We start from the raw sequence: 26,150 nt of genomic DNA, 5'->3' as shown, positions 1-26,150 counted from the left end.
TGACAGGGACTCCAAGCACAGCCGTGTGGTCCACATCCAGCTTGTCCTCCTCTCGGCGCCCGGGTGCTGGCACCTGCTGTGGAGCCAGGCACCATCACAAGCCAGGGACTTCTAAGGGTCAGCCCACCCGTAACCCCCAGTGGTGACAAGTGTCTAGCTGCCTCCCAGCCCCCCAACCAGTGTCTCCTGGGTGGTCCCTCCCACCACCACCTGTCCCAGGGTCCTTGGCTCTGCTTCTGAGACCCCAGCCCAGGCAGAGTCTGGGAAACATTCCAGGTCAGACTCAGAAGTCCTCCCAAGACTGGTGTGGGGGTCAGGTCACCATACAGACAAGGGTGAGGAGCTGCTGGTCCAGGGAAGGGGTGTGGCCCCAGGGGACGCAAGTCCCTGAGATAGCCTCAACCCAGGGGCCAAAGGAGGACCCCAGACTCATGCGTACAGGTCCAGGGATGACCAGCCCCCAGCCCGCCCACCCTCCCCAGGTTTCCAGAGATTGACAGCACTCCACAGTCAGGTGATTTTATTCCTAGAAAAGGTGACAAGCTCTGCTCAGCCCCGGCGGCCAGTGCACACAGAAGCAGGGTCGCCTAGGAGAGAGGCTCCAGGCCACAGCGGGTGCTGAGGCAGAGGGGCAGCCATGTCCAAACACAGATGCCAGCACACGCCCCTGCACTGGAAGGGGCTGCCCAGGGTGCTCTGTCCCGGGAGAGAGCCGAGAGGGCGGCAGGAAGGAAGTGGGCAGTGGCCCCGCGGCCCACAGCCCCTGCCCACGCGCCTGCAGGGTCCAGCAGCCCGGCCCCGAGGAGCGGGGGGAGGTGGGTGCAGGGTGAGCGGGGCGTGGACACGGCTTCAGAAGCCAGTCTCGATGCTGAGGGTGCGGCGGGTGACATGCTCGAGCTCCCCGGACACGTAGTCGGCCATGCTGATGCGGTAGTGTGCCAGCATCTTCAGCATGAGCCGCAGGTTCAGCCACCACTGCTCCCGGGGCATGCGGTGCCTGGGGCGGGACAGGGTCAGTGTCAGAGGGCGGGGTCAGGGGCGGGACCGGCGGTGCCTGCGGCAGGGCGGGGTCAGGGCCAGGGGGCGGGGCTAGGGGAGCGGCAGCTCCGAGGCATGTCCCCTCGGGACACCTAGCCACTGTGTTGGGGTCCTGTCCCTCTGGGGCCCACATCCAGGAGGGCTCAGCAGACCGAGTACACCCTCAGACCTGACCATCGCTGACCCCTACCTTCTCATTCTCACCCTCAACCCTGTTGGTGGGGGACAGGGCAACCCTGTGGGTCAGGGTTTGAGTGTGGCCACACCCCTCTCCCAGCACATTCGCCCCAGGCAGGTCCGGGCCGTGCGGTCCACCCTGTCTTTGGAGGGACTCACTCAAAGTCGGTGTCCTTCTTGAGCTCGGTGACAGGGCTGAAGGCCACCGCTTTCTTCTGCAGGCCGATCACGCAGGCCGAGTCAGGGGCGTTGGCGAACACCCGCCCTGTGGACACAGGCCCGTGATGGCAGCCCCCACACCAGGGATGCCAGTGGAAGGCAGGCTGGGCCGGCTGCTGCCTCCTCCACTTACCGTTGCGATAGACTGCCCGCAATTTCTCCGACATCCAGAGTATGGCTTTCACCCCAAGCTTGGTACCATAGTTCCGGTCAAAGGGGGTGGGAGCCCCACCCTGGAAACACAGTGGGTGAGGCCAGGTTCTGGCCTTTGAGGAGCCGTGGGGCCACAGGCAGCCCCAGCCCTAGCCTGAACCCAGCATCCTGGCCCGACCATGACTTAAGTGAGCCCTCCCGAAGAGTTCTGACACCCCATCCCCTCAGCCTGCAACAACCCAGCCCCTTTCTCCATCCCATATCTGGCCTAAAAGCCACCTCCAGAGGCCAGGCAGTTGGTTGCCGACTCATCAAGTGGGGGGCTTCTGTGGGCCCCCGCATCCAGCAGACAGGTCCCACCACTCGTGAGCAAAGACCCCTGAGGAAGGGGTGCCTTGTGGGTGCACACAGCTCTCACATCTGGCTGGAAACCCACAGCATGGGTCTCACCAAGACATAGCCTGGGTCTCCTGCCTGTGCAGTGGGTGATGAGCACTCGGGTCAGGGGTGTGCGGATGAAGCGGCCCCTGCAGCCAGGTGCCCCATGAGGAGGGGCACAGAGAAGTGTCCTCATTGTGCTGCAGCCCCCTGGGGCCCTGGGCCTGGACACAGGTGTGAGGGAGTGGCCTTCCGGAATCCACATCCCCACCCCACCACACCTGCTGCAGGTGGCCCAGGACGTTGGTCCTGCAGTCAAACACGCCCTTGCCCTCGGAGGAGTAGAGGTTGTACAGGAACTCTGTGGTGTAGTGTTCATGGCACTTCTCGTTCCTGGAAGAGGAATGTGGGACCTAAGTCTCGCAGGATGCTGAGCCCCTCTGGGCTGGCCCACAGGCTCGAAGGAAAGCTCGACCCCACCACCACTGCATCAGCCCCCATCCTCTCTCCGCCCAGCTGCCCCTCAGCAGCCCTGACCCGCAGCCCAGGGGTCAGGAAGCACCCCCCCACCTCCCCCAGGCCCTGTGGGCTCGCCGGCAGCCTCACCGGAGCACCAGGCCCCGCTGGATGTCCGTCTTCATCTTCTCGGTCATGTGCTCCACGTTGGCCTGCAGAGGGAGGACCAACCACAGTGAGTGAGGTCAGTGCAGCCGCCAGCACTGCCCACCCCCTCCAGCAGCTGCGGGCTGTCCAGGAAGAAATGTTCCAGAATACCCGACACGCAGGGCCAACATGACCCAGGTCAGCCTGCAGGGGCGGGCCGGTCAGGGGTGCTGCGGGCCCTGAAGGACTAGGAGGGCTGGTGCGGGTGTGGGCCTGTGGCTGCACAGTGAGGCCGGGTGGGGAAGCCACCGAGTGGGGAAGGGGGACTGCACAGAGGTGGGGGTGAGGAGGTGGGACTGCACAGCGTGGGGGGACTGCACAGGGTGGGGGGACTGCACAGATGAGGGTGAGGGGACCACACTGTGGGGGAAGGCATGTGGGGGTCATGGGCTGGGTCCCCTTGAAGGCGGTGAGTCCCCAGCCTGCTGGGCTGTGCTCCTTGGCTGGAGTCCCAGCCCCTCCAAGTGGTCTGCAGTGGGAGAAGGGCGGGGGCTCTGCTCACCTTTAAGTCTTGGATGTTGAAGGGATCCTCGAAGACATAGGCAGCGTCGGCCCCCACAGCGATGCCAGTCACGGTGGCCAGGTAGCCGCAGTAGCCACCCATGGTCTCCACAATGAACACACGGCGCTTGGTCCCCGAGGCCGACTGCTTGATGCGGTCACAACTCTGGGGGCCAGGGGGAGGTCAGAGACCTCCCTGCAGGCCACAGGGACCCACGACGCTACAGGGACTCAGGTCTCTGGCCCAAGCTGAGGACCAAGACTGAGGCAGGGAGGGGCTGGGACAACCCCTTCGTTGTGTGCCAGGGTGTGGCAGCCCTCACCATGATCCCTCCTCTTGGCCACACAGAATCGAATTCCCAGTCTGGGCAATTCTGCCCCCAGGACAAGGTGGGTCACTAGTGTCTGGTGGGTGGAGGCCAGGGTCACTGCTAGGAGGCTCTCCCTGACCTCAGACCAGGGACATACTGGGCCTTAATCTGCCAAAGGGGGAGACATGCCTCCACGTCAGGGTCATAAACAGGGGCCCAGACAACACACGAAGTAAGTGCTCTGCACACACTAACGATAACGTGACACTTGATAACAATCCTAGCTCTGAATGGTTCAAGGAAATTATAGTATTAGATAAAGAACTGAGGAAAGAGAACTAAGAGAGATAAGTAGGTCACTGGTGTCTGAACTGTGAGGATCAACCCCAGATGACCGATGAAGAGCAAAGCGGAGGAAACGGCCACAATGTTTGCAAAGAGTCTGTGTCCCACATATGTAAAGAGCACTTACAAATAAAAAAGAAAACATGCCCAGAGAAAAATAGGCAAGTGGTGGAAAAAGATAATTTCCAAAAACCCACAAATGGCCACCAATAAATGCATGGAAAACGTTCAACTGTACCAGAAATCAGAATTGCGAATGGAAATAGAATCCTATCTTCCCCCACCTGGTGAGGTTCAGGGGCACCAGAAGTTTTGAAAGAGCAGGGGGTGCAGTGACCCACAGCCAGTCCAGATGGAGGTTGGATTCTAAAAAAACCCCTGAGGATCATGGTATTCTGGGAGCCGGGATGTAGGGGTGGGGGGTTTGGGGTCTCCTTTAGTCTCTTGTTCCACTAGTATTTTCTCCTTCATCTAATAACATGTAGCACTTATTAGAGCAGCACACCCTCTTCCAGCTTCAGATCCCCCAAAGGGAGGTGCTGAACCCTCAGGGGAGCTGGGTTCCTGAGAGGTAATAGACAGGGTGGGAAAGGTCTGGAGAGTGAGTCAGGGGGATGCCCCTAGGGAGCAGAGTGGGGCAAGCCTGCTGGAACCCTCCCCAATCCTGGAACAAGGCTCCCACCTCCCATGTCCCAGCCAGAGCCCTGGGTACCCCCGGAGCCACATGTGGCTGCTTCACCAGACAGAACCAAGGCTGGATGTCCACGCCAGTACAGTAGCTCAGTTAGGTCGGCTGCAGCCCTGACCACCATCATCCTCACACCCCATCACCCCAGGGCCACTTCCCCCGGTGCCATCCACGAGGCCTCAGGGGGCAGCCGGGTCCTGCCCACCAGCCTCGGTGGGGCCCCGTACCTGTCCCACCCGCTCGGCAGCCCCTCTGCACACTCCCCGCTCCCAGCCAGCCCCCAGCCCACACCCAGCCCGCACCTCCATGGCAGCGTTGACGGCTGTGTCGGAGCCCAGGCTGAAGTCAGTGCCCGGCACGTTGTTGCTGATGGTGGCGGGGATGACGCACATGACAATGCACAGCTCCTCGTAGCGCCCACGGGCCTCCACCAGCTGCAGCACCCCCTCGTAGGCCTGTGGGGATGGGGGGCAGCTCAGGCCCGGCCCTGGAGAGGCTGGGCTGGGGGCCAAGGCCAGAGAAGGGGCCCCTGGCTCCTGCTCCCCACCATGTGTGTGGGGATTGGCATCTGAGCCCACCTGCCCCCACCCGCAGGGCTGAGACCAGGTGGGCCCCACCCAGGAGCTCTATAGCCACCGTCCCCAGGGAAACTGGCCTCCAAGGAGGACAGAAGGAGGCCAGCTGCCTTGACCCCGACCCACTGCATGCATTCTGCAGGGGCTCAGGTTCCTCCAGGAGAGGGCAGGAGTGGATGTCTGTCATGTAGGGATGCTGACCGAGCACTAACATCACATGGACATGCCCCCACTACTCAGACCTCCGCTGAGAGCCCTCTGGACTGGCCCCTCGCCAGCAGGAGACTGAGGCCCTCGGCCACCTGGTGCTCCTGCCCAGGCTGCCCCCGCGTGCTCCCCTGCGGCCCCCTCACCTCAAAGCCCCCAATGACCAGCAGGGCGTGGATGTTGTGAAGGCGGATGTTTTCCACAATTTTCTCCATGTAGCCCTTGGGCAGAGTCCTGCAGAAGATAAATCAGATGGCTACGTCAGTCCGCACAGAATGCCAGGCTGGAGGGACACACATCCGCACTGTCTGACCGCTGGAGAAGGTGGGCCTGGGACCTGGCGATGCGATTATTCCCTGTTAGAGGTAGAGGCAGAGGTGAGGCATGGGTGGGTGCGGGTGAAGGGACCACCAGCAGGACAGGTGGCCTGGCACCTGCTCAGTGCCCTCACTGGACACTGGACACTGCCCTCCCCACACCTGGGCTGTAAGCCTCACTTCCTGCCTGAAGTGAGGGGGTGCCTCTTACAGGCTGGGTAACCTGAATAGCTATCCTCTACACAGGTGCCCTCAGAGAAGTCCCAGGCAGCAGGGTCTGTGTCCCACTCTGGACAGGCCATCAGCCAGGGAGGACCCAGCCTGGGGCCACAGGGCTGGTTTCCCTGATAACCCCCCCCACTGTCCACGGTGGCCAGCTGCTCACCTCTTCGTTCCCAGCATGGAGCCGCCACGCCCCAGCCAGCCGGCCACGTCATGCCAGCTCACTTCTTGCACCTGTGGGGGGAGGCACAGCTTCAGGGAGCAGGCCAGGGGCACTTGCCCACTTCTCTACAGGCCACGGGCCTAGGCTCAGGAGCGCATGTCCTTGGAGGGACAGAGGCCAGGCCAGGGACTGACCCTCGAGCCACAGGTCGGAGCAGGGTCTCAGGGGCTGGCCTAGGCTGAGGTGGATCCAGCTGTGCCCCCTCCACCCCGGGGAGCAGGCCCGGCCTTTCCCTTGTGCCCACGTTGTGAGTCCCTCGGTCCTTGTGTGTCTGTAAGCCAGCCGGGGATGTAGCCTAAGCTGACCAATGGCAAACGGGCCCACCACCACAGGCCAGGTCCCCCACCCGACCTCGGGCACGGCCGCACCTACCTGATTCTTGGCCAGGCCTTCAAAGCCATCGTGCACGACATATACCGTGTGGCCCTGGGAGATGCCGGAACGCACCGCCGAGCGCACAGCCGCGTTCATGCCGGCCGCCGGGGCCCCCACGTTCAGGATGGCCAGGGAGAAGTTGGTCTTCAGAGAAGAGGGAGAGACAAATGCGTGAGCACAGGGCTGGGGGGACCGCTGACCCAGATGGAAGTCAGCAGACAGCAGCTTCCAGGGAAGGGGCCCCAGTCCTCGGGCCAGCCTGGACACCGTCCCGGGACTGGCCTCCCCTGGATATGACAAACACCTGTCCTCCTGATGCCATAACGCTCAGCCCAAGACCACACAAGCTACTGTGAAGACCCCACCCACAACCCGCAAAGTCCTCATCCAAAAGCAGGAGCAGGACTCCAGCCGCTGTCAGCCAAGTGCAGCTCGGGCCAGTCAGTGCCTGCCTGGATGCCCCCGGCACTCACTCTGTGCTCAGGGCTCAGTGCCCCAGAACATCCTTGGTGAGCAGCAGGGGTGCATAGAGAGAAGGGGGCCTCTGCAGCCACAACAAAGTGCAAAAAAGCAGGCAATTCCAACTTAGTATTAATGGTGGTGTAGTCGCTAAGTCAGGTCTGACTCTCTGCAGCCTCATGGACTGTAGCCCGCCAGGCTTCTCTGTCCATGGCATTTCCCAGGCAAGAATACTGGAGTGGGTTGCCATTTCCTTCTCCAGGGGATCTTCCTGACCCAAGAATCGAACCTGAGTCTCCTGCATTGCAGGAGGATTCTTTACCAACTGAACCACCATGGAAGCCCTTTAATATTAATAATTAATAGTAATACAATGGTTGATTTAACCTGATAGAACCAATGTGTCATCACCTCAACTTGGAATCAATGTAAGAAATCGGGTCTTTCACACCCATTTCCCCCGCTGCTCCTCAGACCCTACACCTGTGGGGCATGCAGGCACCCCGCTGGGAACAGCCACATTCCCAGCAGTCAGCAGCCATGTGTGGCCACTGGCTCTGCTGGGCTGTGTGGCTCTGGTGGGTCCTGGTAACACCAGCCTGATGCCCCAGAAGTGGTCATGACCCAGAGGGTTCTGGAAGGAGATGCGGATACCACTCCACCTTGCCTGGAAATGCTGCCCACCCCCAACCAGCTCTTGGGATAAATGGGAGGGGAGGTGAACCAGGACCCCACCGTCCAAGATTGTCTTGGTGTGGCCCTTTCTTTGTCCCATGATTTCAGAGATGGATCCTGCTGTTGTCCTTATTTGGAAGAGAGACCATTTCGTGAAGTTTTTAGCTATTTGGGAACATGTCTTAATACTCTTGAGAGTCCCTTGGACAGCAAGATCAAACCAGTCAATTCTAAAGAAAATTAGTCCTGAACATTCATTGGAAGGACTGATGCTGAAGTTGAGGCTGTAATACTTTGTCCAACTGATGCAAAGAGCTGACTCACTGGAAAAGACCCTGATGCCAGCAAAGACTGAAGGCAAAAGTGAAGGGGGCAGCAGAGGATGAGATGGTTGGATGGCATCACCAACTCAATGGACATGAATCTGAGCAAACTCCAGGAGATAGTGAAAGACAGGGAAGCCTGGAGCGCTGCCATCCATGGGGTCTCAAAGAGTCAGACACGACTGAGCAACGGAACAACATAACACTGGAGCCCTCCTCTCCTAAGGTAAACCTATGGGCCTGACTTAACCTTCAGCCGATTGAAAAGCGACAGGCCAGTGTGGTCCCCATGCCCAGACACAGGCTGTTGTGACCTACTGGTCAAGCAGAGGCCGAGCCTGCCCTCTCAGCCCGCAGCTCAGACCCAGGCAGGAGGGAGGGTCCCAGTTCCCTGAGCAGGGGCGTCTCCCTACTCCCTGAGCTGGGTTGTGGGGGGCTGGCAGGTGGAGGCCACAGGCGCAGCCAGGTGTGGGCTCCGCACCCTGCTCTCACCTTCTCCTTGGAGATCTTCTGGTGGGCAAGCAGCTTGTAAATGTTCCAGTTGTTCTCAAAGCTCCTGGAAAGGAAGCGAGTCGTGCACAGCGCAGCCACAGCCAAGCAGCCTGGCCCGGCACAGCCACAGCCCAGCCCAGCACGCAGCCTCCAAGGGGCCAGACACGGGCGCGGCCATGTTCCCCACTCTTGTCGCCATGGGGCCTGGCTGGGGGGCCATCGCCGGGCAGCAGAGACCCCTCTAAACATGCGTCCCCAATGCCCCCTCAGCAAAGCGAGTGCCCACGTTCAGCCGGCATGGTCTCCGCAGCTCCAAGGCCAAGGGAACCAGAGGAGAGACCTGTGGGTCCAGTCGACCTGGCCCCGGGCCTGCCCCCACTGCTTCCTCCTGCGGTCTCCCCTCCTCCTGCCCCCTCCCCAGGCCCCCTTCCTGACTCTACCTGTGCTGTGTTCTGCAACCCCCCAGCCCTGCAGGCCCCTCCTGCCCCATGGGGAGCGTCCACACAGCCTGCCTGCTTCCCGGTCACAGGGACCGTCACACCCCATCTCCTGCACAATGCATGCCCGAGGAGGGCGGCTCAGAGCACCACCTCTGCAGGTGGGCACATCCGCGTGTCAGGGGCAGGCGGTGACCATGGGCGAGCCACTCGGAGTCTGCTGGGGGCCCCGTAGAACAGACCATTGCCCAGTGTGGGCCCTCACCTGCCTCGGAGCTGGATGGCCTCATCAAACCTCTTCTCGTCCATGGCCTTCTGCACCTCCTTGGTCTTAAAGCAAACAAGAAGCACAGGCTGGAGGCAGGGGTCTGGCACACTCAGCTGAGAGGGGCCTGGCCCAGACCTGCCGGGCAGCTGTCACTGCTGGCAATCGGGAGGTCTAAGGGCAAGACGACCCCACCTGGCCCACTGGGTCTTCCCCTCCCTGGAAGGGGCACCTGGACCTCACTCCTCCTCAGACCCTGGCAGGCAGCCAGGGTCTAAGAACGAAAGGGGAGGCAGTTCTGACCCCCAGGCTCACACCACCGATGACCAGCCTGCCCCGAAGCAAGGCCCCATGAGGTCATGCAGTAGGGTGTTCCAGGAGAAGCGCCGGGGCAGCCCCCTTCTGCCGCCAACCTGCCTCCCCTAGGTGGGCCCCACCCCGCCCCCAGCTGCAGAAGGGAAGCCAGCACCCACATTTCCATCAGCCTCCCAGCCTCTCTCTGCCCTCACCTCCCGCTCCCCCTCCCGCGGTGGCCCCTTCTCTGACAACACAAGATGTCCCAGTGGTTCTGGCCCCTCGCTCCCCCTTCACCTTCTCATGCCCACCCCGCCCAGTGCAAGACCTGTCCCAGACCACTGGCTCAGGGAGGCTAAGTGACCTTGGCTCCCCCCAGGTTGCGCAAACTCCAGCTCACCAGACCCCCCCAGGCTCACTGGCTCCCTGCAGCCCCCACACCTCTCTTAGGACTTGTCTCACCGAGGCACCTGCTGACACCTCCCTCCCCGCCTGGATGACTGCAGGCCTTGGATACCCTGAGGCCTGCTGGGGTGGGCAGCAATGCACCAGGGTGGGCACACCAAGAGGTGGTACTGCGTGAACCGCCTGCTCCCTGCCACACACGTGGGGGAGCAGCAGGACCCCGAGAGGGACAGGCTGGGGGCCCTTGCAGCAGGCCTGCTGGCTGGGCCCTGAAAGGCCTGGAAGGGCAGGCAGCTCCAGGTTCTGGTGGGGAGGGGGCCACAGCAGAGCCCAGCAGAGCACAAAGGCCCCGGGCACCTCCCTGGACACCCTCACCCTGGGCACCCTGGGCAGGCCAGTGCTCACCATCTGCACACACTCCATGAGTGGCAGCCGCACAGACTGGTTCCCTGAGAGGCTGACCACGCAGGCCGGCGTGTCGGGCGTGGCCTCCAGCAGCGCCATCACCGCCTCCATGCCCATCTTGCTGCTCTGAACAGGGAGAGGGTGGTAGAGCTCAGGCAGGTATAACCAGGAGGGAGCCAGCCCCATGCCACACACATCCCGCAGCAGACCCACAAGGCCTCAGCCCTCAGAGCCTGCCCACCACACACACACACATGCACATGCACATATGTGCTAGAAGCTTCTAGAACAAGTGGCACCATTTATTCTAGAAATGCTGACTCCGTATGGTCATCGTTCACAACACCCACCGCCCCGCCTGGCACCATTTCTCAGGTCTCAGCGGCCCTGCTAGGGGGCATGGTCTCGGCACCCCAGGTTGCAGCGGCAGGGCTGGACCTGGGTTTCTGGGGTTCTCTCCACTATGACGAGGTTTCTCATTTTGGGCTCCCTTGTCACAGCTGTTCTGGGGTGGGTGCAAACGGGGGCGTGGGCTGGCAGGCTGGACCAGCTAAAACAGGTAAGGACTGCCCTCCGTGGGGACAAACCACAAACCTGGGTCCCAGCACAGACAGCGGGAACACACAGGTGCGTGGAGAGCAAGGCCCGTGGCTCCGCTGGGTGAGACAGCGTGTCCCTGCGTGCACCACGCCGGGCCCCCCACAATGGCCAGGCGAATGTCAGGAACAGCCTCGGAGGAAAGGCCCTGCATCCCTCGGGAGCACCGCAAGCCGGTCCCCCTCCTATACCCCCTGTAGGCCTGAGCTCGGGGACCAGCACCAAGCTGCTCCTCCTTTGTCTCCCTCCCAGGCATCCTGTGTCTCCACCAGCATCCGCAGAACCGGAGGCCCAGGCACAGCTCCCACCTGCCCCGCAGCCTCCAGCCCCTCCCCAGGGTGACCAGTGCCTCATGGGCAGGCGCTTTACCACCCAGGGGCATCCCTGACCGAGTCCCTGTCACCCTGGGGCTACAGCAGGCTTCCCAACCTGCAGAGGGTGAGGCGGGACCAGCAGCAATCAGGACACCAATGACCCTCGGGCCAGGACCCAGCACCTGGGCCCTGGAGCTGAGGCACCCAGGCCACTGGCCAGACTCAGAACAACCAGACATCAGACTCGCTGCTCCCCCAGCCCTCCTCCCCAAGGTCCCACCAAAGGCATCTCCAGGAGGCTGGGGAGCCTGGGCCGCCAGGCCCCACTCTCACTATGAACACTGGTGGCAGTGAAGAAACATGCACCCAAGCATGCACACACACCATGTCACCCGTGCATGGTGACACCCATCCAGGGTGATGCCCCACCTACCAGGATGCGGTCGAACGCCGAGGGGGTCCCTCCCCTCTGCACGTGGCCCAGCACAGTCACACGCGTGTCGAAGCCCAGCCTCTGGACCACCAGCTGCTCATAGGGACAGAGAAGCAGGCGCCCTTGATTTGCCACACCTCTCCCACTGGACAGGGCCACCACATGGCCCCCAATGCTCTTCCCTCCCCCGTCCCCCACCTGCCTCTGGGATTTCAGGGTGTCAGAACCTCAGGGGCCCTACAGAGCTAGCCCAGGGTTCACTCCGACAGCCTGAGTGTGCCGGGGGCTGTCTCCATGTGTGTGTGCGGATGCATGCTCCTGTGTGCGTGGGTGTGTATCTGTGTCACCATGGGGGCGTGTGTCTGTGTCACCGTGGGGGCATGTGTCTCTGTGTCTTCCCACACACATGCCAGGTTGTAGGAATTTGTCATGGTCTCCCGCCCCTGTGGGTCAGGCACCACCAGCCACTGGAAGGAAGCAGAGGGCACAGTGAAGGGGCAGACAGGCCAGTTCCTGGCAGCACCTGACTGGACCTTGAGGACAGGGTGGGTGGCCAAGGTGAGGGGCATGGAGGCTCCCAGGGGCTGTGCCCCACTAGGGGACGGGGGCCAAGGGCCCTGGGGCAGAACCAGGCATGTGGGTGCGGGTCACAGGTAGGAAGGATTCCCCAAAGCCCCAGCTGTTCTGTTATGAATCTGATATGGATGGGCGGTGGGCATCCCTGTCACTGAGGGGCTGGCAGGGGCTAGACTCAGCCATTGGGACACTGTTGGGGGACTTAATGGGGCTCCTAGGATGGGGGCTGTCCTGAATGAAGACTGGAAGCCAGAAGGTGCAGGGCTCCCAGCAGGTGGGGCCAAATTTCAGCCTGGGGGCCCAGGGCTTCTCAGGGGTCCCAGCCATGCCCACCCTACATCTGACAATCACTGGGGCCAAAGACACTCCCTCTACGGGCCAGGGTTGGGACCCCAGCAAGAGCACGTGGGGCCTGGAGATAAAGGGGAGACCCCCCCCAAGGCCCTGCCAATCCCACATGACCCAGGGGTTCACTCACGTCCTTCACGTAGCGGGACGAGATGGGCTTCCCGTTGCGGTCGATGGCGCCCTCAGCAATGATGATAATGTTCAGGCGGGACCCTCGGCTCCGAGTCTGGGTCAGAGACACCGCAGGGCTCAGGCGCCAGCCTGCAGACACCTGTCCCCAGACACCTGGAGCCCTCCTTGGGGTCCACGGCTCAGGGCTCATGTGGGCGAACCAGGACCCTGCTGCCCCACCTGGGCTTGGGGGTCAGGGAGGAAGAGCTTGTGGCGGGCTGGGGGACTGCAGAATTCCTGCCCACCTCCCACTCCCCAGGCTGAGGGAAGCCTTACTGCCTCAGCTGGTAAGGATGAATTAGCACCACTCATTGTTGCAAATGAGAGGGTCTTGGGGGATTTAAAAGTGCTTTTCACCTATTTCCTCAACAAACATTTGTAACAGTCCCTCTGATCCACCAGCCCCTGTTGGCCCCACAGCATTAGAAGAGACTGAGAAAGATAGGATTGGAGTAGCTCCTGCAAGGCATGGGTGCAGAGGGGATGGGGAGCCAGGCATGGAGGGCTGCCTGGAGGAGGCGGTGGCGGTTCAGTGAAGTGAAGCTGCCAGAAGGGCCCACACCTCCCCGCCTCACTCACTGCAGCCCAGGAGGTGGGCAGGGCAGAGGGTGACAGCTGCATGTAACAGGTGGGGAAATTGAGGCTCAGGGAAGCCCTGGGGGGTGGGGCAGGGGTGGGGCTGAGGGCCTTACACAGAGCAGGAAAGCAGCAAGGTGTGTGAGCCTGAGTCCAGGCCACTTCCAGGAAGACCAGCCCCCAGTTCTCAGCGAGTAGGTCAAGGCCAAGGCCAAGGTCAGCCAGGGACCATCACCGCCAGAGCCGTGCTCCACCCATCGAGGCTACGCAGCCACTTGGGGGTACAAGGACTCCACCCAAGGAGAGGCCACAGGCCTCTGGCCGGCCTCCCTGCCAGGCTCAGTTCAGTCCCACCCTTGCCTTCACTGGGGAAGGTTCCAGAATGCAGTCGTGACCCTCAGCCCCGCCCACTGTCCTGGGCAGGGACACAAAGCCCTGGGTGGTGGGGCTAGTGGGGGTGGGGGGGATCATTCACCAGTGGATGGGAGTGAGGCCACCTCCTTGGTCACATGGGGACAGGGACACGTGGGAAGCACAGGGCTGGCTCTGACCACCCCCAAGACGCCGGAACAGCAGGCCCAGCCCCAGGCAGCCTTCACGCTCGTCCTGCCCTTGGGCCAGTTTGCAGAGGACATTGTGGGTGGACACAGCCTGTTAGGGCCCCAGACTGGGCCTGAGTGTGAACTTGGGAGCACAGTCTCAGGGGCTCCCTGGCTTCGAACCCAGACCACAACCCCGGAACACCACCTCATGGAACGGCGCCTCCCACCCCTGTTCTAGCCCTCCTGTCCACCGCTGATCCCTGGCCTAGCCAAGCAGCCAGCTTATCCCAGTTGGGGGCTTTGGGGATCCCTACCTAGGCCAGGGTATCTGCCTGTTCTGTGCCAGAGGCCCCAACTTCATCTTGGGGGGCCAGAAAGCTGCGTCCTGGGCACCCCGGCTCAGGCGCCCCTGCTCATCCCTCCTGGATGAGGCCTCAGCCCCCCTTCTGCTCCCACCCCCATGACCTGCCCCGTCGGAGCCCCCACCACACATCCCTATGCACCATCTTCACAAGGCCATGCCCCCAACTCGGGCTCAGCAGTCAGGGCCCCCAGGAAGCCAGCTAGACCGTCTCCCTGCTCCTGCCGTGCTCACGGCAGGGACCCTGGGAGAAGACCCTCACCCGCTCACCTCGCCGAGACGCTCACACATGAAGTTCTCCCAGCCATCCTCGGGGGGCGCCTCGGGGATGAACAGCCAGTCGGCCCCTGAGGCCAGGGCAGATACCAGGGCCAGGTACCTGTACGGGCAGGAGGGGGCGGGGCTGCAGTGGGTGGACCCCCACCCAGCACCCCGGACCCCGGGCCCGGGGTTACAGGGCAGGTACAGCTCTGAGCGGCACCCAGCCCCAGAGTCAGAGCTCCCAGCCCCACACCAGCTGACACCCAGAGCGTCGAGGGAGCATCCGCCACATGCAGGGCACCAAGGCAGCCCCACGTCCTACTCCCGCTCCCCAGGAGCCCCGGGCCCCTGCTGACCGGGACCGCCCCCTTACCCGCAATGCCGTCCCATCACCTCCAGCACGAAGGTCCTCTGGTGGCTGTGGACACAGAGTGGACAGAGGTCATCAGTGCCGAGGCTCGCGGAGCAGCCTGGACTCCTGTGTCCCACCACCCATAGCCCCAGCTCAGCCAAGAGCATGCCTGGGAGACACAGAGGACGCGGGGGCAGCCCAAGGACAGACAGCCTCTGTCCTTCCCAGGGTGGCCAAGTCTCTGCACTGAGTCACCTCCGTCGGGCTCACACCCGGTGTCAGACTGGTTTTCACTGATCTTCTGTTCCTGAGGCTGAAGGCCATTTGCCTGGCCTGGGCTTGGCTGTCACAGCTAGGAGATGAGGACCCCTGCGGGATGCACCATCACCCAGGGCCGCAGGAGCCCTGTAAGAGCCGTGGCCCACCCAGGGCTCAAGGGAACCTGGCGGGGTGGGGACCAGACCCAGAGACCTTTCTGCTCACCCCATTGTGAATCTCCCTCTGACTGGGGGCTGAGGGCAGCCAGCACAAACCCCTAGGGATGGAATCATACTGACAAGCCATTGACTCTGCAGAGCGGCCACCTCAGCTCCTGGCTGGGGGACGGGATCCCGAGCTTGCTTGCCTGATGGCCTGGCTGGGTGGAGGCCTCGCTCACCTCTGGGCGGTGGTGGTGATGGCGTCGATGACTTCCATGATGCGGTGCAGCGCCGAATCTGTGCCGATGGTCATGTCAGTGCCGCAGAAGTCGTTGTCGATGGAGCCCACCAGCCCCGCAATGTTCAAATGCGAATAGGTCTGAGCCGTTCCCTCTGAGATCTTGCCTGGGAAAAAGGGGCCGGTCTGGCTGCAGCCTCTGTGCCTCCACCCAGCTCCCATGGCCACAACATGGGGCTCAGACCCTGATCCCTGATCACCTCCCTCAGCCCACCCTCAGTGCAACCTGATCAGGCCCTCAGGCTCGGCTTCCTCCTCCCCAGGTCCTGCAGCAGGGGTCCCGGGTGTGGGGAGGGGAGCAGTGGCTGGACCACTAGAATCAAGTACAGACTCATCCCCTACCCAGAGACCCCCAGGGAAATCCTGGAGTGTGCACCCCTCACCTCCACATCCCCATGAGCGGCACAGAACCAACAGAGCTCCAATAGGCCACTTTCCAACTGGGGATCCCCAGGACTTTGCGTCTTATGTTACCAGATTTTAACTATCACGCTTCTAGAAACTAGGACAAACCCATAACCAACATCCAGGAACGAATCCTGCAGCACAGGTAAGTCAGCCTGGGAACTGCTGTCCAGCCCCAGGAGGCCTCACTACTGGCCAAACTTGGAGCATCAGGTGAGCACCTCCCACCCTGGCCCACACCTCCTGGAGCGTCCAGGCCTCTCCTCCCAGCCAGCAGCCAGGTGGCCTCTCACCTCCTCTGGTCCTGCCCACTCCCTGCCCTCGAGCTGCTGTGTCCGGGCTGGGCTGCAACCCACCTTCGCTCACCAGCTCCTCCAGGAGGCTGCCCCACTCGCTGCGGAAGATGTTGGCTCCAGTGAGGCTGCCGTCCCCACCAATGACGCACAGGTTGGTGATGCCGCGCTGGACCAGGTTGTAGGCGGCCGCCCGTCGCCCCTCCCGCGTGGTGAAGGCCTTGCAGCGGGCACTGCCGATGACGGTCCCACCCTGCATGGAGGAGGGGGAGCCTGAGCCAATGGGGCATGGGGGGGACCTGAGCACTGTGCGGGGGAACTGGGGACCCCAAAGAACTGAGAGGGCTGAGGCCAGGGGCTCCTCAGAAGCCTGGGCAGTTGTCCCCCCGCTCCCTGGCATGTCTCCTCATGTTAGCGAGGAGGAAACTGTCCACCACCAGGCTCAGGGAGGTCAACAAGGCAAGGGGTGAGCAGGCTCCGAGATCTGTAAGGTGCACACAGACACACACATGTGCATGCATGCACATGCACACACATGCACACACATGCATGTACTCTGGTAGATACGTCGCGACCCAACACAGGGACCTGCCTGCACAGCTCACGCCAGCATCCACGTGGCCCCTCCCTGCTCAGCCTCGGCCGGGGCTCCCCAAACTGTCCCCCAAGAACACCTGTGGATCCCCTGCTCTCAGCCAGGTGTGAGAACAATGTGCCCGGGCCCCGCCATGCTGCTCCCGAGACCACAAGGCTGGTTTCCGACTTCATGGAAAATGTGAGTCAGAGCTGCCCCCGGCCGAGCCCACTCCCTCCCGGAGCCCCTCCGGCCCCCACGGCCCCTCTTGCCCCGACACCCCCAGCCCCTGTGTTCTGTGCTGCTCCTCACTCCTCCCCAGACACCAGCTCCTCCCACATCCTTAGGGCTCAGCTTTCATGCAGCTTCACTTCGCAGCCACCACGTGGCCTAACACCCCTTCCCTGGGTGCTCTCTCAGGACAGAAAGACGGCCATCCTCAGACACAGGGTCGGAGCAGAGCGGCAGCTGGACCCAGGCCTGAGGCAGGACGGCTGTCCTTCTTGGACCCCTGGGGTGGAGGACGAGGTACCCAGGCCACCGCAGCCCCACCCACGATGGGCTCAGGGAGCACGGCTCCAGAACAGGAGAACAGGAGACAGGGGTCTGACGAGGCCCAAGAACAGGGCTCGTCTGTGCCCTGCTGGGCCCACCAGGCCTCGATCAACCGGCTCGTTCCCACGGTGCCTATAGAGCGCAGTCCCCTGGGAACGTCCACCCTGGGCAGGAGGTGAGGGGCCAACCTCAGGGTTGGCCATGCCTGGATGACCCGGGGTCCAGGCCCATCACCCACTGCTCTGCTGACCCATGTGTGGCTCGTGATGACAACAGACCACTTCAATTAGCAGGTGTCAGCTGGTGGCCCGGGATACAGAGGTGACAGGTGCCCCACAAAGGTCCCTGCTCTTTGGGAGGACTAGGGTCTCCCCATAGACACCTGGTTCAAAGACCCCCTTGCCTAGGAATCCCTGACCCCAGTGAGCTGCTCATCCCCCGCCCTCACTAAATAGGATGATGAAGGGGAAGGCAGGGGAGGCGCCGAGAGGCTGAGGCCGCATAGGCCTCCCTCCAGGGTGCCCTCTTCAGCCCGCAGCTGGAAGCTGAGACATCTGGGGCCATCCCAACCCTGTGATCTCTTAAACCCATGACCTCCCACCCCCGTGACCCCAAGGCAACTGGATGGCATAGTCAGCCTGGAGCCAATCCCCTGAGGGATGGTGTGTAGCCTGCATCCCTAAGTGTGCAAGTCCCCCTGTGTGCCTATGTGTCACTGTGTGTGTCTGATATGTGCACCTGTGTATCCCCCCGTGTGTCCCTCTGTGTGCCTATGTGTCACTGTGTGTGTCTAATATGTGCACCTGTGTATCCCCCCGTGTGTCCCTCTGTGTGTCTATGTGCCTGTGTGTGTCTGTCTCGTGTGTCTGTCTGTCCCTCTTTGTCCCGCTATGGGTCTAAGTGTCTATGTGTGTCTGATATGTGCACCTGTGTATCCCCTTGTTGTTCCTCCATGTGCCTGTGTGCATGTCCCGGCGCGCACACGTGCTCACAGCAGGGAGGGAGGGTCACAGGCTCACCAGCTGGATGATGTTGGAGACGCTGAGCCAGTTGGCCTGCTTGATATTCTCGCCTCCCTCCACGAGGCCTTCATAGCCCTGAAAGTGAGGGGACAGGCGTGAGATGGGTGCCTATGGCCGCAGAGAACACCACCCACCCGAGCAGGACGCATGGAACCTCGGCCAAAACCCCTGCTGGCAGGAAGCAGGCCCAGGGGTCCTGACTACAGAGGCCCTCCACTCCCAGGGCCTTGGGGGACGAAGCTGGGTCGGTTGGGGTCAGGGGTGTTAGGGGACAAAGCTGGGCTTGGCTGGAATCAAGGATGTCGGGGGAGAGGCCTGGCACCCAGAGGGTCTCCCGGAACACCCTCTGCAGGGCCTGCAGGGTGGTGTATTACAGAGCGTGACTCGCTCAGCAAAGTGCTCCTGTCACAGGCAGACCTTCTGATGCGTGTCCATGAGCTGCACCTGGGTCACACACCTGGGTCGGAACCAGAGCCAGTCAGCGCCCTGTGGGCCCTCTGCCCTGCCAGGACCCTCTCCCCCAAAGGTGCCCACTGCCCCGCCTCCCAAGGTGTCAACTAGGTTCAGAAATGACAGGCACAGCATCCACTCTGTCTGGCCTCCTTCTCTCGGCTGGGTGACTGTGTGGCCCCACAGGACCACGTGCGGCTGTGACTGTGCTCACTTGCGGGAGTCCCCCGAGCAGGCCCCCAGTGTATGATCTATTCACCGTTCGTGGACCTCCGGAGGGATCCTGTTTGGGACTATTGGACCTAATGCTGCTAAGAACACGTTTATGTGTCACTAGGCGTGCAGCCAGCCTCTGACCGCACTGCTACATAGTGCCCCACCTGCCGTGGCCACCTTGTCCGTCAGCAACATGGACAGGGCAGGCCTCTGGGCACCTCTCCTCCAGTGCCAGGCCGTGCAGGGCTCCATCCTGGAGGCTGCATGTGGCCCCTGCAGGTGGGTTCTCCCCTGAGCTCCGCTGACAAACCATGTTATTTCCCAATGACATAAGCCACTGGCCGCCTGGACAGCCGGCCCTTCTCATTAGCAGGAGCTCTTCTTACAGTCTGGACCAGGCCACGTGCTTTCACAAATGGTGAGGAGGCAAAGCACCGCCAAGCACCATGGGTACAACCGCCGGGAGCCTGGCCTTGGACCCACCCCACCCTGAGTGGGCACCACATGTCCACGAAACTCGGCCACTCCCTGAAGAATCTCACCCTGCCCCTTGGAAGGTTCTAGACCACTATCAGGGCCTGGGCCCCCCGCACCCAGCTCCTGAGGCCCTGAGGAGATGGCTCCCCAGACATGACGTTGAGGACTCTGGCCATCTGAGCCTGGTCTGAGGGTCCAGATCCCGCAGGAGGGGGGACCTGCAGAAGTGCCTGCCCATGTGTCCATTCAGATGGCCCCGCAGAGCCAAAGCTGGGAAGTCACACCTGACCTGGGTCAGGGCGAAGGGACAGGGACGCAGATATGCCCCAGGTGGAAGGAGGAAGCTCCAGGGAGAGCAGAGCAGGCTGGGGTTCCCGCATTCCAGTAAAGAGTGAAAACAAAGTAACACAGTAACACTGTGAGGGAACTCCAGGGCTGCCCACTGTGTGTCTGTGTCTATGTATCTGCTGCAAGTCTGAAACCCGGATTTAGGGGAATAGGAACGGGGCGGGGGGTGGAGCAAAGGGGAGCCCCAGCTTCTGCCAGAACAAAGCAGAACAATGATTCTCTATTGCTTTGCACAGGGAGGCTGTTTGCTAGGGTGACTCAAGCTCAGGTTAGGCGAGGAGGGTGCAGGAGGGCTGGGGGTCAGAGGACGGTGGGGTGAGGTCCTGGCCTCAGAGGAGGACCACAGCTTCATGCCCTCTTCTCTCTCAAGGGACACAGCTGCGCCCAAGAACCCAGGCTGAAGGCAAGCTCCCCACCCACAGCTCAGAGCCAGGCGGCCCTGCCCCATCCACTGTCCTGACCAGCCTCTCTCTGGGCCTGAACAAGGACCAGTGACCGTGACAGAACAGGGTCCCGCATCCCTCCTCCCTTCCCCTCCCCCCACAATGTTCCCCGCCCGCCTGAGCACAGGGCCCACCCACCAGAGTCTGGAGTGAGGACCCCTGCACCTTACCTCATAGATGAGAAAGACCTTGGCCCCCACGTAAATGCCCATACGAGTCACGGCTCTGACAGCGGCATTCATGCCTGCAAGGGGTCAGGGAGACGCCTGTCAGTGGACACACAGAGTGTGGGGGAACCCCGGGCCCCCCCTCCCCACATCTCAGGGAGCCCAGCCAAGGGTCTCAGTCCGGCCCGGGGTGAACCCCTGAGGTTGTTTCAGCTTCGCATCTGGAAATATGCCACCCCCAGAGTTACGCCGGGAAGGCCCCCACCAGGCCAACCCCTGAGCCTGCACTCCTGACTCTGCACGGTCACCTGCAGACCGGCCACATCCTTTCCAGCCGCATCCTCGCCCAGTGCTCATCTGCAGACTCTGATGCCCGGCACAGCCCTCTCCCTGGCCCTCAAGGCTCTGACCTGGGGGAATCCCAGCAGGTCAGGGACTTGGCCCCAAGATGAAAGAGGGGGCTGGCAGGAGGCAGGAGACAACCGCCTTTCAAACTCTCTGTCATCCTCTGCCAGAGTCTCGGACCACCACACCGAGCTCCGTGTCTGTGGCCCTGGGGCCACGAGGCCCATAGGGGCCTCTATGAGCCAGGAGAGGGGGGCAGTGTCCCCGAGAGTCAAGGCCTGGCTGTTGGGGGTCTGGGAGCCTCAGGCAGTGTAGCTGACTCGGCTGACGCCCCTGCCCCCAAACTGCACTGCACACCGGGGCCACCAGGCTCGACGGATCACCTCTCTGGCCTGTCCCCTAGCCCCAAGACCCCAGTCTCCCACCCCCTCCACCCCCGTCTACAGCAGCTACCGTGCAGCACAGACTTCGTGGAAAGACAGATGTTCATGGGGAGGAGGAGCAGACAGCTCGTAGGAAGTGCTCAGAGGATCTCAGAGGAACCCCGGTCCCCTTCCCTCACGGTCAGTCCTGAGACGGAGATCCACAGAAGGCAAAGGGGTCCCTGAGGTCCCTGTGGGGGGTCATCGTGTCCCTAAGGTTCCTCCATGGAAGACCGCCCACTGTGTCCCTGGGGTCTCATATACAGTCAGGTTCACGAGGCATGACTTGAAGAAGCCCCTGAGAGGCCCGAGCACCAGCAGTGGGCCCACGTGGAGACCCTGCCGCTGTCTGAGGGTGGGACATGGCCCCGCCCAGGGAGCAGGCCTCCAAGTGGCCCGGTGGCAGGGCCGCAGCCGTTGCAGGTCTGGACAGGCCAGGTTAGGGTCCGTGGCCCTGTGCAGGCACCCGGGGAGGGCCCAGCCCCCACACTGACTGCTGCCTAGAGGGTAGCCAGGGCTGGGGCCCACGGGCGGGCTCGGGGCTCTGGGCTCGGGAGCAGGAGCCTGGAATCAGTGGCTGGAGGCCATTTGCCTCACAAAAGATAGCAGCATTAGGAACAGGCGGGGTGGCCCCACGTCCTCAGAGAGGAAGAAGATTGGCCAGTCACCTGCCCTGGGTTCCAGCTTGTGACGCTGGGTCTGGGGACTGGATCACAGAGGTAATGCCGAGTCTAACCCCAGGACCACCCCTGCTCCCCCGGCCTTCTTGCTGGTGGTCCTGGCTCAGAACACAAGCGCATCCCGTGATCTGTCCCTAGGCTGTGAAAACTTTTCCCTGGAAGGGCGGGGCACCAGCTGGAGTGTGACGGAGGGCCCAGGAGCCCTGCCCTCCTGGCTCATGAGCTGGTGGAGGGGCGGTGCCCATCAACTTGGGAATCCCGTGGGAGGACCATGAGGGTTAGACCGCATACAGTACCTCAGGAAGAACCCGGTGGGCAGAGCCTGCCCCAGTGGAGGCTCATGGCACTGGGCTCCCAGGAGGTCAGCACAAAGGTCACTCTCCAGACGGGAAGCTGGGGTCCCAGAGGGAGGGAGGGGGGCTGCTGGGACCCCAGCTGGTGCGGGCAGTGCCCAGAGACACCCCAGACCCCCCCTACCTTGGGCACAGCAGGCTGCCCTATCCCCACCCAGCCGCCGAGGCTTCTGCTATCTGACGACTGGAGGGACTCCCCAGGGAGGGGCCCCTGGACATCACAGCCGGCAGGGCACAGGGGCCGGGCGGCACTGAACTGGCCACACTCACGGCTTACACACCTGCCTTTATCAAGAGAACTCCGTTTCTAAAGAAATCATAACTTGCACGTTCCTGTAATGGATGGAAGTGAGGTTATAGTGGCTGAAGTTAGCAGTAGGAGCCCAGTGAGCATAGCAGCCCCGCCCACACCCCCAGGCTGCTCCAGGAACGGGATCTGAAGGCCAACAGTCCTGCTGCCGGAGGTCAAGTAGGTCAAGGGGCTGCGGGATGTGGGGCTGGTGGAGGTGGGGAGGGAGATAAGACAGTTGCAAAACTGCCCCTCCTGCCCCCAGCAGGCCCTAGGTCCTGCAGAAGTGCTTGGCCGCCTCTGGGGCCTTGGCCAGCCCAGGCTTTCCATTCTCAGGTATCTGCCTCCCCAGTCATCCCCGCTGGGGTGAGCCCACTGTGGCCTCACTGCAGGCTCAAGGCCCAAGCCCCACCTCTGGCAGCAGGAGAGAGGCCAGCACTTCTGGATCAGGGGTGGGGGGAGGGCAGTGGCTGGAAACCAGGCCACCATCCAACTCAGAGGTCAGGGGCATCTCCCTAGCCAGCCTGGTGGGCTTGTCTGCAGCCCCAGGGACAGCAAAGGTCCCCATTCTTAGAGTACTGTTCTCAGTCTTGCAGAGAACAAATGACTGTATTACAGGAAAACTCTTGACTCTTCGAATGGGATTGTGCCAGCTGCCATGGAGACGGAGGCCTAAGGGTGTGGGCTTCCCTGTAAACCTCACAGTAAGCTGCCTTCCTAAGAGGGCCTTTTTAATTGCCCTTTAAGCTGCTTTTCTTTCTCAAAATAAACCAAGGATGGCAGCCACGAGCTCCAGGGTCGGAGAAGCAAGAAGGAGAGCAGCTGCATCCACTGCTGATGAGCCAGCCCTGGACCCTTGCTCGACCTTTCACCCCAACCTCCCCCAACCTCTGCCCTAGAGCAGGCCAGGGAGACTGCTACAGATCACTTCCTGTTGGAGGAAATGGACATCAACCAAACTGATGTCAGAGGTGAAAGCATCTGTTCCGAAGGTGACTTTTCATCATAATTAGCTTCCAGAAAAACAAAATGTACAAGAAAGAGGTGATCTGATCCTGGAGGGATACGGGGCCCAGCAGGTCCATGTTTATCCATCAGTCGATGTGAGGATATGGAGCTGGACTGGACAGCTGAGGGAAACTGAGGCCCCAGCGACGGGCTTGGGTCAAGTCACAGAGCTGGTCAAGGCTGGCTCCCCATCACAAGGCTGGCCTCCATTCGCCCCAACAAGAGCACACTTGAGTGTCTGGGAGGCAAGTGCAGGTCAGAGTGGAAGCCCGTTCTCCACGTGGCTGTCAGCCCCGCCCTACACGGGAGGGCACGCAGGGAGGGCCAAGTGGCACCATCAGGTCCCTAGAGGTCAGCCTCTATTTGGAAGGCAGTGGTGAGGGTTCCTGGGGGAAAACTGAGAGGCCATTGTCTAGAGCCAGTTCTCTGGAGCAGCACTAACGAGAAGGAGCAGCCTCAGGCGGACACCCATGGGCGAGCTCCCAGAACTTACAGAGCAGAAAGGCTCTGCCCCGCAGAGAGCCAGCTGGCCCACATCCTCCCCCAGGCATCAGCCTGAGCCCTAAATAGGGGAAGTCTGCGGAAACCTCCTCAACCATAAAACCATGTCACAGCCGGGAGTCTAGGAGAGTGCGGACAGTGCATGAGGTGAGGGGGCTGACGGTCAGCCCAGCCAGCGGCGCATGGGTGGCCACACTACAGGGCATTCAGGAAGCACTCCCCGTTACGTGCGGGGCACCAGGGCTGGACCGGCAAAGAGGAGACCTTCAGTCAAACAGGCTTTGCCCTCAGCTGGCCTGCCTGCCCGGGCCAGCAGCACCCAGGGTCCTTTCCTTCCGGCCCCTTGTCCTATTTTGTCTGTGCACCCGCGGAGCTCAGCTCCCCTGCCTAAGTGTACCTCATTTATCTTCCCAGCCCTCCCTGCAGCACTGCTGTTACCGTGCTGCAACAGGAGCCTGGGGGGAGACCCCCTGCACCCACACCAGACCTCACAGAGGAAGGGTCCAGCCCTCTGGCGATGTGTCTGCCCTCCACACACCGGGCCCTTCCCGTGGTCCAATCTCACAGGATGATGCTTCCCCAAGACCACCCTCCAAGCCCAGTCTCCTCCTGCCTGGCCCCGGCCCACCAGCCTTGCTCTAAGAGGGCGCCAGCCGCCACTGCCCAGCAATAGGCAACCACTCTGACCACGCAGGGCTGCGGACGTGCAGCAGAGCACACCGCCCGCCACCAGTTCCGAAACGGAGGGCTCAGCCAAACCCGCGGAACGCCTGTGCAGGCGCGGGTGCAGACAGCCGCAGATCCCTCTGCCGGCCTGGTCCGGCTCCCTCATGAAATCCGCCCCCACCCCTGTGTGTTCCCCTGCGTCTGAGGGGGAACCAGGAGTCGGTGGTCTGGGGCAGAGACGAACCAGGCGTCTGGACTTTCTGATCTGGAAGGAGGCACACCAGGCTCACTGCGCAGCCTGAAGGTGCTGGTTCCGTCCCTCCTACTTCCTGGGCTACTTAGGATCTCTCCTGGGGTTCAAGGTGTGTGGTGTGGCCATGTGGCCAAGCCCCACAGGTGTGATACTGGCCATCCCAAGCCATTGGTCCTGGAGAGCAGGGGTCAGGACAGGACCAGGGTGCCAGGAGGGGGCTGCCAGGACAGGCCCCCAGGAAGGGCACTAGCCTGGCTCTGCCAGGTCCTGGCTGCGGGACGCTAGGCAGGTCCCCCGGGAAGACCACCGTCTTAGACACGCGGCGTGAGGACAGGCCTGCACTAAAGAAATGCCCCAGAGTCGCCCTGAAGGTGGTGTTTGGGGGAAGCGCTGAGCCCTCGGGTCGTATTTCAGAACCAGGAAGAGACGGGTTCTCCAGGCCTGCGGTGACTGCCCTGCCCTCCGCGGCCTCCTCTCAGCGTGCATTCCAGGAAATGGGGCTCCTGACACACGTGAACGGGAAGGGGTGCCGGGACCGCCTGGGCCGGAGAGAACCGGGAGAGCTCCGGGTCGCTGGCCACAGCCGGCCGCGCAGACACGCCCCCGGGGCGGGGGCAGGCGGGCGCGGGGGGGCACAGATGCCGTGGTGGGCGGCACGTACGCGGGTACCCGGCGCGCCGGGGCGGATCCAGTACAGGGACGGGGACCTGGGCTGGGAGGACCTGCCGACCGCGCGCCGCAGATCCGGGCCGAGGGTGGCGGGCGCGCCGCAGGGACCCGGGGACAGCAGAACCCCCGCCCGCCAGCGACCCGCCGCGCGCCCGCGCCCACCTTGCGCATCGCCGCCGCTGGTCAGCACGCCGATGGCCTTGCCGGCCCCGGTGGTCCGCAGCTTCTCCAGATCCACGCTGGCCATGGTGGCGCCTACTCGGCCGCGCTCACTCTCGCGCCCCGCGCCGCCGCTGTCGCCGAGCCCGCCCCGCGCCTTGCGCTCCGCCCCGCGCAGTGTGAGGTCACCGCAGTCCGCGCCGGGGGCGGCGGGGGAGCGGGGCGGGGCGGTCGAGGCAGGGGCGGGGCCGACTTGCCCGAGCGGATGTCCCGGGTCTCCGGCGCGCACCGCACCCCACTCCCGCCCCCCTACCCCACCCCACCCCGCTCCTGGGCGGAGGGACGGGCGTCCTTTTTGACCAAGTTTTAAACCTGTTCAGTCTAACACGGGGCGCGTTTATTGAGCGGGGCGGACGGTGGCCGTCCAGATCTCTTGGTCACCACCTGCGGCAAAGCTGGT

The 26,150-nt window shown here is 62.6% G+C and overlaps 1 protein-coding gene across 1 annotated transcript; it reads right to left on the bottom strand.

The window, feature by feature from the left end:
- Positions 1-503: 503 nt before the first annotated feature.
- Positions 504-25,860, bottom strand: PFKL (phosphofructokinase, liver type). Its single transcript, XM_043474538.1, has 22 exons — positions 25,694-25,860; positions 20,349-20,422; positions 18,242-18,319; positions 16,157-16,346; positions 15,337-15,502; positions 14,700-14,744; positions 14,336-14,444; positions 12,546-12,641; positions 11,492-11,584; positions 10,148-10,273; positions 9,044-9,108; positions 8,342-8,405; positions 6,390-6,536; positions 5,958-6,028; positions 5,402-5,489; positions 4,776-4,928; positions 3,131-3,295; positions 2,572-2,633; positions 2,247-2,358; positions 1,568-1,667; positions 1,375-1,480; positions 504-997 (listed from the first exon to the last, which is right to left on the bottom strand). Exons 1-22 carry the CDS (start codon positions 25,776-25,778, stop codon positions 850-852), a joined length of 2,343 nt encoding a protein of 780 aa, XP_043330473.1. The 5' UTR covers positions 25,779-25,860; the 3' UTR covers positions 504-849.
- Between the last annotated feature and the right edge of the window lie 290 nt (positions 25,861-26,150).

Source organism: Cervus canadensis, chromosome 7, assembly GCF_019320065.1.
Source record: "Cervus canadensis isolate Bull #8, Minnesota chromosome 7, ASM1932006v1, whole genome shotgun sequence".
Lineage (NCBI taxonomy): Eukaryota > Metazoa > Chordata > Mammalia > Artiodactyla > Cervidae > Cervus > Cervus canadensis.
The sequence above is the reverse complement of the archived record's forward strand: the minus strand, read 5'-3'. Positions and strand labels throughout refer to the sequence as shown.